This window comes from Scylla paramamosain, chromosome 1 (genome assembly GCF_035594125.1).
Source record: "Scylla paramamosain isolate STU-SP2022 chromosome 1, ASM3559412v1, whole genome shotgun sequence".
NCBI lineage: Eukaryota > Metazoa > Arthropoda > Malacostraca > Decapoda > Portunidae > Scylla > Scylla paramamosain.
Genome location: NC_087151.1, coordinates 33,832,631 through 33,845,192, shown reverse-complemented (window position 1 = coordinate 33,845,192; position 12,562 = coordinate 33,832,631). Strand labels below are relative to the sequence as shown.

Genomic DNA, 12,562 nt, shown 5'->3' with positions numbered 1-12,562 from the left:
GAAAAGTGTCTACAGTGCTTTCTTCTGTTGAACTATGCAAAACATCATGGCATGTATCAGGAAACAAAGTTAATCAAGATAACTCACATGAACGCATGTCCAATGCAGCCTCTGCACAACCACCACACCTGAAAATATCAATGATTTTTAGCAAGGGAAGCTTCTTGTGATACATCATTACAGCACTATCACAATTCAGTGCCATGCATGCTCAGCAAGGAACAGAAGTTCATTTATGAACAACATATTTTCCTCATGCAATGTACACCTTTGCAGGTATCAAGGACTACATTTTGGTCACTCACCTACAGGCTGGTGGAGGTTCAACATACGTCTCCTAAGCTGCACAAGACAATTCTGCAAATCACTGCTGGATGATGCACCAAGAAGTTTCTCTGATTCTAAGCTGGGGAAAACATTAAATCATTCCTTTGTAAATTCTATTGGGAGATAATTTAATATAATGGCACAAAATTTTATAAAGTTAAAGGGGGAGGGAAGTAGATTAATTTTTCATAAGGGTATATAGGAATGAGCCAAAGTTTAATTTCCATATCTTATACATTTACTATATTATTGACCAGCTTGAAAACACACCAACAATAGTAAAAACAACATGAGATAACTCACTTGGAATAACAGGAACAGAAGTTCCTCTCTTGATGTTCCATCTTTTGTCTGAAACCGACTAATCATCCCCCTAATAAACCCATTCCAAAATACTGCCTCACTGTTTTTACTAATGCAATAAGCATTGTAGAAACAACCACCACAAATAAACCTTACAATAAACTTCCAGCTAAAAACTAACACCAAATTCCCTCATATATTCACATTCTGGTGGATCATGATAAGATTTGTGCAGAATAATCTACATTATTAATATAGCCCTGGACAACAGGGCATAAGCAATCCTATCATGTGCATCCCTATATTTAGGTATGCCCATGTCTTCTTAAAGTCCATATATTAACACCATCCACACATGCAGGCCAATCGGTAAAACTCTTCTAAAATTCATATTTCAAATCTTGGAGGGGGAAAAAAAAAAAAATTTTATATATATATATAATATATATATATATATATATATATATATATATATATATATATATATATATATATATATATATATATATATAAGCATACATGAGAAAATTAATAAAATATAAAAAAAAGTAGACTTACGACAAAATTAATGAATATTGCTGTATGAAGGACATAATATTATACCACCAGTGAATCTTTGGAACAATTTATGGATGACCAACCTATGAGGCAAGATAATTAGTACATGATTCTTTCTCATATCAGTAACTGGCCCTATATATCCTGCTGAAAAAAAAAAATAAATAAATAAAATAAAATAAAAAAAAAAAATGGATAATGAAACTTTTTTTTTTTTTTTTTTTTTAATTGCAATGGACAAATTATTCCCTGGCAGCCATGAGCTTTTGACGTGCAAGTTTCTTCTTAGAGACCTTCTTCTTGACTGGTTCATCCTGTGCCTTGGCCACCACCTGCTCCTTCTCAGACAGGATCACCTCAATGTGACAAGGGGAGGACATGAAAGGGTTGATGCGGCCGTGTGCCCTGTAGGTGCGGCGGCGCATCTGACGGGCACGCTGGACCATGATGTGCTCAATCACCAGGTGGTCCACCTCTAGGCCCTTGAGAATGTTAACACCACGTCAGAAACTTATTCATTAGGAATCTACCTGTTGGCTCATTACACAATAAGTCCTCAAAAATCAGTCTCCATCTTATGACCCCAAGATGATAGTTTGGGTTACTGGCAAGTGACGGTTTTGATAAAATGAACATATTTATCTATTACATCCCTGCTTTCATGACTTATTAATCAGCATTATCTACAGTAACACTACCTATCAGGAGTGTTTGTCTTCTGATAGTATTATTACTAATTGCAAACTAAAACCAATCAGCACACAACCATTTTAACTCAATAATTTGCACACACACAAATAAATTGGTAACATAACAATGCATGGTCCTGTGGCTGGCTCTGTTTATGATTTATAATACTGGTAAAAATAAAATATTTGCAAAACTTTGCATAATAGTACATTTTCATATTTACAACAATAAACCCATCCATATTTGTGATAAATTCATTATAAGAGAAGGAAACGCATGAATGAGTGACCAGGAATACAGTAAAATTATTCTCCTTCCAATGTCTTATAGTGGATTTTTATTTTCTCATGTTTTAGGAATTATTCACACTTCATGTTTTAAAACCTTTTTTCCAACTGCTGCTCTAGTATCACTGATTGATTCAATTTTACCTCCATCACTCAAAGCAAGAGCAACATAGGGATCTTTTGCCATACGTATACAGTACATGAAATACATATTTGTTTCAAAAGGTAAATTACTGAACTTTACAAGGTCTAATACTCAAGAAACCAGGTAGAGTACCCTCCTGAATTTTGTGATCCTCAAGTTTTCCACTAAGTGCTAAATTCTTATTATCCAAATTACAGTCATTATCTCTTCAAGTTTCATACTTTTTCTTGTGTATGAGTCATGTCTACCCACCACTGTCATGCTATGACTGTATACAGTTTTTCATGGACAGCTCTCAGACCTGAACATGCAGATTATTTAAGTGGATAAACTACTTGTTTGCCACAACCCTAGTCACATCAGCTTGCCTGTGAAAGACAGGGTAAGAAAGGCCAATGTCACACTTCACAGTGATGGCACCATCATGTTACAAATATACACACAAACAAATGAGATGCATCTCCCTACTGCGGTGCTGCCACATCCATTGCAGTGCCACACTTCTGCACTGCTGCTTCATGCCAGATGTGAGGACAAAACACATACATTACTAGATCTGGCTGCATCATGAGTGATATGAGGGCAAAACACACAGGCAGTTCTATATCTGGCTGCACTGCACCCCCACACTGCTACATCATACTGGATGTGAGGACAAAACACAAACACAAAGTTCTAGATCTTGCTGTACTGCATTGCTATGTTGTGCAAAATATTAAGGCAAAACACATACAAACAGTTCTAGATGCAGTGACAACTCACCTCCATACCACTGTGTCACGTCAGACAAGAGGCAGAACACACACAGTTATAGATACAGTGGCACGGTGGCACTGCACAACTGCATCACAATGAATGCGAGAATAAAACACACACACACACACACACACACACACACACACACACACACACACACACACACAGTTCTAGCAGTGGAGGCATTGCACCACTGTGTCATGACAGATGTGAAGACAAAAACACACACACTCACACAAAGATGCAGCAGCACTGCATTGTTGCATCACAACGAATGTAAGGACAAAACACATAAACATAGTTCTAGATATGGCAGCACTACATCACTGTGTCACAATGGATGCAAGGTCAAAACACACACAAGCACACAATTCTAGGACATACAGCCAGAATACGAGCTTCTTAGTGTTTTCAATACCCCAAGTTTCACAATCCCTAAGTTTAGTTTTATGTCTTGGGAAGAAAGCAAGTGGGAAACTCTAGAGGATACTGTAACATATTTTACAATATGAAACAAAAACAAGACTTTTCCAAGACAGATCCTACCTAATGGAATGAATCTCACATGCTTATGCATTCAATAAGCCATCAACCATGTTATTATGAAATGCAATGTATACATCACCTCTACTAACCCTGTATTTCCAAAAAGAGAACTTCTAGACAAAAACAAAACTTACCTTGTACTGGGCATTGCTCTCAGCATTCTTCAGCAAGTCGAGAAGGAAGCGGGCACTCTTCTTGGGCCACCTGCCTTGGGTGATGCCCCAAGCCTTGGCCTGAAACATTTCAAATAAGTTTCAATATTCCACATGAGAGGAGATAATAATAATAATAAAAAAAAAAAAGTTTGGCAGAGTGCAAGGTAATACAGAGTGCAGAGCAAGAAATAAAAAAAAAAAATAAATAAATAAATAAATAAATAAATAAATAAATAAATAAATACACTGACAACACATGATGTGCTGAACATACATTACAGTAACAGAATAACAATTAAGTGATGAGAGAGAGAGAGAGAGAGAGAGAGAGAGAGAGAGAGAGAGAGAGAGAGAGAGAGAGAGAGAGAGAGAGAGAGAGAGAGAGAGAGAGAGAGGGGGGGGGAACAGACAAAGAACATAATAAGATATAAGGCTGAGATGAACCACCTTACTAGGATACCCCAGCGGTCATCATAACCCTCTCCTGGTAGTCAGAGAAGTTAAACAAAAAAGTAAAATGTTCCAGAAGTGAAGGACCACCTCAGCTTGGCTGAATTGAAGTTTAAGGTAAGGTATGAGGATATTGCTTGAAACAGACATATACCCAACTAATTAATGGTAAAGGTTAGGGGAAGCCTTTGTTTAGCATTAATTCTGCAACCCCAAAATTTATGAACAAGTACCACTCACCTGTGCACACCTGCCCACACCCCCGTTGTACACTCGGAAGGGCACACACTCCTTCTTGCCGATGACATTCTTCAAGTAGCGCACTGCTCGGGCCAGAGTCATCTTCTTGATGGCATTGGCCGTCTCACATGTGTTCTGAAATTGAATGGTTGATGCCAATAAAAAACATAAAATATATTACAGTAAACTCCACCACATCCAACAGTCCATTATCTGCAATAACGCAAAAAATTATACAAGTGTGGAAGGAGGAAAGTTTCTCACATTTCCATGCAAACTCCATTACTGAATAAGTAAATAAATTAGATCAGAATTGGTGAATTTGGGTGTTTGCTAAGGGCCAAGTTGGCGGTGATTGTCAGCTGTTTCAATGTAGGGGTTGGTCAACACTCCCACAGTTCTCTGGAGAAGCACGTTCTAAAAATCCCTCTCATGACACATCTTGATGTACTGTACCTATAAGCTAAAAAAACATTAATCATAAATGTTCATGCTAACAGTATCCATGGGCTGATGATCCACGCTCTACAAAAACAATTATTATAAGTTAAATACTTGCAACAAGACTTTCAGTGTCTTCACATTTTTCCAATGGTTTCTACAGAGATTAATGTTTTATTTGGCATATCCCAAAAGAGTTGAGCAAGCATTGCAAGTGCTGACAGGATAATGTGATGGCCAAAACCATACAAAGACAAAAGGACTGGCTGATATCAGACACTAACTTCTCCAAAACACCCAACAAACCTGAGACAGGAGATATGAGTTTGTAGTGCTGTTGTAAAACCCGTCTATACATGTGCTCTGGTTGACTGAATCAACATATCAGGAAAGAAGAATCAAGGTGTGAAAGGATGGGTTGTATTTCCAAGGAAGAAAGCAGCAACTCAAGGAAGACACTGGGAGACAACATAAACAGACAAGTGGCACCTCAGAAAAGATGTTGGAAGACATGTCAACAGACAATCTTCACCTGTGTCATGCTAATATTTGGCACCAAAACATGTTTGTTTCTATAAAGTTCAGACTGACAACTGGCATAGATAACCTTCCTCTGGGGCTGGGATAGGCCTACAGCATGTGTGGAAGGTTTTGTCACCAAAAGGCCAATGACATTTCTTTTCGCAGTAAGTGAAGGAGGCTCACAACTTCGTTCTTTGGAGAGCATTTGTCTGATGCATTTACACCAGGAACTGGCAACCCCCTGCATGCTCTACTGCCCGTGGTTAGCCAATAGTAGTCAGACTGAGTAGCCGCTTGGCTGCAATAAAGGGAGGATACATGTTCGCCTGATGCCCCATGCAGAGCCAAACTGAGCCTCTATTTTGCTTCCTACCACCCTCTCAACTTGTCCAAAATGGTCACTACTAAGAATAAACAGAAGGTGATAACTTTACACAAAGCTGGCCATAATCTCTCATTTATAACACATCAAACAAGAGCTTTTACAGCTCTTGTGTGTAAAAGCTGTCCCCAGCTTTTACAGCTGGGGACAGTCCAGCGCTTGGTGGGAAGGTTCAAGGATGCCAGGGAGGCAGATGCACTTGCCTCACAACTCACAATTACTGTTAGATGTTTCTCAGGGGAATGTCCAGCAGATACTCCATGATGACTTGGGATACAAGAGTTGCCGTGCCTGCAAAAAGCTGCTGTTAAATACACTACAGGACAAGAGAACCAAATTTTGCAAGAAATATATATAGCATGGAATAAGCAGCAGTGGAAAACTGTGCTATGGAGTGATAAGGCAACTTATACTGTTACTGGGAATCCTGCATCACAAGTGTACCACCACAGGCCAGGCAGTGACCCCTTGGATCCTAAGTACATCTCTAAATTTGTTAAGCACCCTGAATCACTTATGGTTTGGGGCTGCTTTACATATTATGGAGTTGGTGAATTGGTAATTCTTCCTGCAAATTTAAAAAAATGAACCACAAGTTACTTAGAACTTATGAGTGATGTGTTGTGTGATTCTTTTGAAGGAACAAAAGCAAGTGTTCATGCAGGATTCAGCCCCTGCACATGTTGTGAAGTCTGTTACATAATGGTTGACAGACTGTAAGGTTCCCTTTTTTCATGACTGGCCTGGGAGCAGGCCAGATATCAGTCTGATTAAATAATCTGTGATGATAAATTAGGCAGTATTTGGTGTGTTTGGCACTAAGTGAGTTTTTTTTTCACAAACTGTCACTTTCTGAGGGGGGAAGTGGGGATAACAGTGACATTTTCAGGAGTGTGTTATCTGTGAAGACAAAAATATTTTTCTGGTCAAATTCAGCTTATTTTGCATTTTATTAGTCATTTTGACCACAAATCAGCAGTTCTGGGAGGTGGGGGAAGCAGGTAAAATGACTGATTTGCAGAGGAAACAGTTGCCAGATTAATTCAAAACATTGAAATCTGCCAGAAATTCCCCCCTCCCCAAACTTGAAACATGAAATTTTATATTTACATGAAATTTTATATTTACCGTAAAATCCATGATAACCCGTTCGAGAGTCAAAGACAGCTAACCAGGCAAGTCAAGTCATTACCATTACTAAATCACAAACTTGCATTATTATCTTAGTGAATAAGTTACTGCCATTACTAGTGTTAACCTGCATTACCATTACCACTGACTGGTGCACCTACAGATCCATGCTACACTTTGGTTCTAGTGCATTTAAAGACAATATATCCATAGCACTTACATACATGCTTAAGTTGTAGATCACATCATTTGGAGCATTTCTAATGGTTACACCATAAAGCACAAACAACAACTCACAAATTTTTTTAATTTATCTCGATTTCCTTGCTCTCGTCCCTCCTCTTGACCCTGTGCTGGCTCAATCGGTATTGTGTGTGTGTTAGTATGTTGATTTCCAGTATGAAGTGGTGCATGCTTATTTGTATCTCTCTCATTCAACCAATGAAAGCTGTGTTTTTCATGACATTACAGCGTCATTCAACGTCATTTAATTCAGGCCAACACGTCAATAATTATGGGTCAATCACCAGGTGTAAACATTGCTTCCATGGCAATCAGCTAACTAACCACAGTGATGGTGAGTCTCACAATGGCAACTGTGTGTACTGGTTGTACATTTAATTAATGGGAATTTAATGTCAAGTTCCATAGAGAAAACAACTTGGGTGTGCAGTTCCTAAGAGCACACAGTGTTTTGACAATTCAGTTGAGTGCACACATTTTAGCACACAAATTCAGGGCAGAGCAACACATGTACTGTGGTCGTTATAAAAAACTTTCCAAAAAGAAATGCAGAAAGCATTGTAATTATATAGTATCTGAAGAATTCATTGTCCCATTAATTGGTGGAGAAAAGGATAAAAGTGCACATACTTTAATACCACTAATCAAAAACTACATTCTGTTTGGAACAATCATCATACGCCACAGCTGGAAAGCTTATGTCTCAGTCAGTGCTGAGGGTTACACCCACTGGGTTATTAACAACTCAAAATTTTGTTGATCCTGCCAACAAGAATGTCCACACGCAAAACAAGAGGCTGTTAAGGGACTTGGAATGGACTAAATGACCTGGCATGAGAGCAGAGTATTTTGAACAGTATTTTGCTCATTACTTGTTCCTCCAAGAACACCATGACGACAGTCACCACCAATTTTTGGGGGGCTGCTGCTCAGCTGTGCCCTCCTCATTCAAGGTATCAACATGCCACACAATCACTGCCCCCAGTACTGCTTGCGGATGAGGAGGGGGTCAATCAGCCATGCCCACAACCTTACACTTCCAATTAAGGTGAAGTTGTGTTTGATTGATCTCCTTAGGGGGTGTCCAGGGGCAAAGCCCCCTGATAAGTTAGCAACCTTAAGGGACAGTCATGGGGGAGGGGGGGAAGACCCCCTGGTTAAGTTAGGTTAGGATAGGATAGCCTAAAAATTTTCCACTTTCAAAAGATTGTTTCTCATCCTTAGATTTTTTTTGTCAGGAATGTCAAAAAATGTCTCATTCTGACTTTCCCATCCAAAAACCCTGCTTTCCCACAAGACCCCCAAGCTTGATGGGCATAGGGGAACAGAAAAACAAGACTGGGTGTATTGTGTTAAACTGCAATTTTAGCCACACATTTACTGTACACCTCTGATTTCCTTGTACTGCCAACTGACGTGTGTTAATATATGCGACTGACCGGATGAGCGCCTGAACCCTGCCCAGTGATGACTAATATGTGCTGGTGTGGTCGCGAAGCCCCTAAAACTACTCAGACAAGCACACCATTAAATAATCGCAACTCACTAAAGGCAAACCTCAACGTGGTCATCGCATTCGTCCATCCTGGCATCATAACGTAAGATACAGAAGCTATCCCTAAACTACTCGAGCCTGCACGTTTAAATTTCTGACGCCCGGCAGCCAAAAACATGCACAATTTAACCACCACACCCCAGCCCTGTACCATAACGAGGGTACACTTGCACCATTACAGAGGGCACAGGATATAAAAAAAAATATATATATATGAACACTTTCACTGATCCCAAACAACCCACCAGCCAAACCTGATATTAAACTTAGTCCAGCCCTGCACCATAAGAGGTTACACTTGCATCATAATACAGACGGTACGCTCAATAACATGTGCTGGCTTACCTTGAAACTACATCGCAGGTTTGAGCCCTTGGCCTTGCAGGACTTTGTGGTGTTCTCCGGCTGGGCGCTGTACCGCACCATCTTGAATCTGGAAAGGATGTGGAGGCTGAAATAACCACCAGGGAGAGAGAGGGAGATGTGCACGAGTCGGGCTGCCCGTTCATGCCGCCTTGATTTGTAAACATTGTACTTTAAATGCTTAATTATTCCACTAGTCCTCGATTATTTGTCTTATTGTACACCAGTTTACATCAATGAGACATATAGGAGTCAGGTTATACGCTATCTGGTTACGAGGGAGACACGTTTAAGCGGATAACTTCGGATAAAAGAATGAGATACTTCACCCACCAGTTCAGGCCGGGGCCGAAGAGGGAAGGAAGGTAGCCGCCCTCTGCTGGCGAGAAGAGCAACCTTGTGCTGCCGCGCCAAATTTGAATATACCATTGCTTATAATATTTAGAGAATTGTATTTACCTTCATCTCAGTTACCCATTTTATCTGCCTGTCCCGCCATTATCTTATCTTTATGCAGCCACTATTAGATAGTCCCCTTGCCCTTTTACGTCAGGGTCACTCTCTTGTATTTTCTTCGAGACCTGTTCCTCTTACCAAATGGACAATGAGAGATTAAGAGAAGCAGCCAAAGTAACGGAGGCGTCGAGGGAATACCTGCAGTCCAAGTAGAACTTTTGGTAGCAAAAGGAAATCACAAAGGAAACAAATTATCTGTAAGGTCTTCGGAACAAGAATCATGGGTGCGAGTTACATACTCTACTCTATTTTCTTATGATGCATGATACTGAGCTTTGGAACATTTTGGAATCAGTGAGATATTTATATGAAGGAAGGATAAATATATATTATTCACCGCGACGGGAGCTACCTGACAATTATGTGAATAGGATACACTGCCAGTCAGGCCATAAGTGACCACGAAGGACATTTTAACAAGCCTTGATTGTCCTGGCACTAAAGAGAGCACAATATTCCGAAAGTTACCCTAAAATAAGAGCTAACATTTTACAAAGGCACCGATCCTAACATATAAAGACTAACATGTTTCTTTCCTCCTAATCTTATATTATTACTTTGGCTTTTTCTTAGCAGGCTCCACTTTTGCACTAAATTTAATTACCCACTATCAATGCCACATTTGTCCAGCTTTGGATAATCCTTTTGGTTCTTTTTCTTTAGGGACTGACACCTCACTGGGCCTTTATATATATATATATATATATATATATATATATATATATATATATATATATATATATATATATATATATATATATATATATATATATATATATATATATATATATATATACATATATTAGTTTTTTTTTGTTACTTGTGGCCAGTACTCTTTTTACAAAAATAGATAAATAAAAATTAATAAATAAATGAATAAATGGTTACCTTCGCCTCAATTATCCCTTTTATCTGCCTCACCTGCCATTAGCCCTTCTTTATCTGGCCACTAATATAGATATCCCTGCAGCCTTTTACATCAGGGTAACTTACTTGCCCAGCCATTTGTGTCAGACTCTTGCTTCCTCTTAGTTGGTCTCGCTGGTCTCTAGTTTCTCTTCCCTGATGATCGTACTTTCCTCAGCAATTCCCCAGTGACCTCTCATGGGGTATTTCTTCTCCTTTCTGCTTGCCCATCCTTAACTTTGGCATTTGGTGATACTGAAAGCTGCTTCTGGATATTTTTTGTCTTTATTTGGTAGGTGTTATTGAGTTTGTAGTCATGTTACTTTTCTTATCATGTGCCTATGGTTTACTTTCCTGTGGCTCATCCACGAACACCAAGTAATTTCTGGTTCCCATTGTCTCCTAGCTCTCTCTCTCTCTCTCTCTCTCTCTCTCTCTTACTGATCTTTTTTTTTCCATCAAACTACAATTCATCCCACCAACATCTCTGCTGCCATCTTGAAAATAATGAACAGTTCATTGAGGTCTTGTTTTTGCTCACTCTACATAGTCTCACTCTACTAGTAAAAGACAGAGGTCAATTGTTCCTCATAAAAAAAAATGAAAAAAAAAATGATAAAAAAAAAAAATAATCCAGTGATTCTCAATTCCCTGGATGGGCGGGGAAAAAATCACAGAAAATCACGGACTCCCTGGCTATTAGTACAAAGGGAAAGGAGCTGTTATGCCTAGCTAAGAGTTATCTATCTATGGTGGCATAGTTGGGGAGGGGGTTGAATGGGTGGTACAGAGTGGAGGAGGTCCCCAACTACATTGAAGCAACTTGGTGGGGGGCCCAGCTTGCAAAAGCTTGAAAATCCCTGCTCCAATCTTTACCAAAATATCTTGAGAGAGAGAGAGAGAGAGAGAGAGAGAGAGAGAGAGAGAGAGAGAGAGAGAGAGAGAGAGAGAGAGAGAGAGAGAGAGAGAGAGAGAGAGAGAGAGTATAATTCTCTGGAAGGTTGTGTTAATATATAGAGCTACCAGCCCTCCCATTACATCAAACTGAGGTTCTTTTGCAGTGGCAACACACTTTTGTTAAACATTATTGGTTATGATATTGTCAATCATAATTTCATATATTTTTCTGACTCAAATGCCAATGTATGTAGCTGTAGTATGTATGTACATGGGCTGTTAGAGGGTATTGTGCTGAAGGATACACATTGTAACAAAAATTCTGATACCATTTGTACCTGCTAAGTTCTTGATGCTTCATTCCTTGATGTGGTCACAGAAAGTAAAGCAAGTTCAGAGGCACAACTTATGGGAGTCTGACTGCCTCTGTAAGGTTGGTGTCTGTCATCTATGTGATCCAAGCACCCTACATGTTGTGCCAAATGACCTGAATCCATTATCCACTCAATGAATCAATTAACCGATTTATGTTTCAAATTAACATTTCTGATATTATAAATCTAACCAAAAGTTACTTTATAGAATGTGCTTCATATTCTTAGTGATGTTATAAATGTGATACAAGTCATGCAAGTTTTAGGTACATTTTTTTTTTTTTTTATGAGAACAGCTACTTACAGCAAACATGTATGCTTGTGGAGTTGGCATCCTGGAAATAAAATACAGTCCTATATACTAAAGGAGCCTGCTAACATATAAAGAACACTGTTGAAAAGAATATTGTAATATGAAATCAATTTTATGTCTATATACATGGGTGGTATTCTCTCAAGCATGTATGTTGCTGGATGGCTCATGGGGATAAATACTGTGCTCCACTGCCCTGTAAATGTGTGAAGAGAGAGGAAGATGAGACAAGTTGGCATGCTTTATCTCATGTAGGAACTCAAATACTGAGGAAGGGATCCCCAGTACTTTGCCATGTCCTTTCTTACCGAGACAAGATGGCATGCTTTATCTTATACAGGAATACAAATAAAGAGGAAGGGATTCCCAGTGCTTTGCCATGTCCCTTTTAGTCATCTTTTATGGCAAATAGGAAATATGGTGGGAATGTTCTTCAAATCCAACAGTGCAGTGTGAGGCCAG

The 12,562-nt window shown here is 39.2% G+C and overlaps 1 protein-coding gene and 1 long non-coding RNA gene across 15 annotated transcripts in view; both read right to left on the bottom strand.

Moving 5' to 3' along the window:
* Positions 1 to 927, bottom strand: part of LOC135104412 (uncharacterized) — a 31,776-nt gene extending 30,849 nt beyond the window's left edge. For 2 of the 13 annotated variants that reach the window (XR_010270442.1, XR_010270441.1), the window contains exons 1-2: positions 306 to 927; positions 88 to 128 (exon numbers count right to left, since the gene is read on the bottom strand). This is a non-coding gene — a long non-coding RNA (uncharacterized LOC135104412). The remainder of the gene's footprint in view (positions 1 to 87; positions 129 to 305) is intronic. The other 11 variants (XR_010270440.1, XR_010270435.1, XR_010270433.1 and 8 more) reach the window with 7 other exon arrangements.
* Positions 928 to 1,393: 466 nt separating this feature from the next.
* On the bottom strand, positions 1,394 to 9,496 carry LOC135104392 (large ribosomal subunit protein uL22-like). 2 transcript variants are annotated; one of them, XM_064011787.1, is made up of 5 exons: positions 9,428 to 9,496; positions 9,077 to 9,164; positions 4,458 to 4,592; positions 3,747 to 3,845; positions 1,394 to 1,670 (listed from the first exon to the last, which is right to left on the bottom strand). In XM_064011787.1, the coding sequence occupies exons 2-5, from the start codon at positions 9,155 to 9,157 to the stop codon at positions 1,431 to 1,433; spliced, it is 555 nt and encodes a 184-aa protein (XP_063867857.1). In that variant the 5' UTR covers positions 9,158 to 9,164; positions 9,428 to 9,496; the 3' UTR covers positions 1,394 to 1,430. The 2 variants fall into 2 exon arrangements, with proteins under 2 accessions (XP_063867857.1, XP_063867866.1); XM_064011796.1 differs by lacking the exon at positions 9,428 to 9,496 and adding an exon at positions 9,358 to 9,421.
* Between the last annotated feature and the right edge of the window lie 3,066 nt (positions 9,497 to 12,562).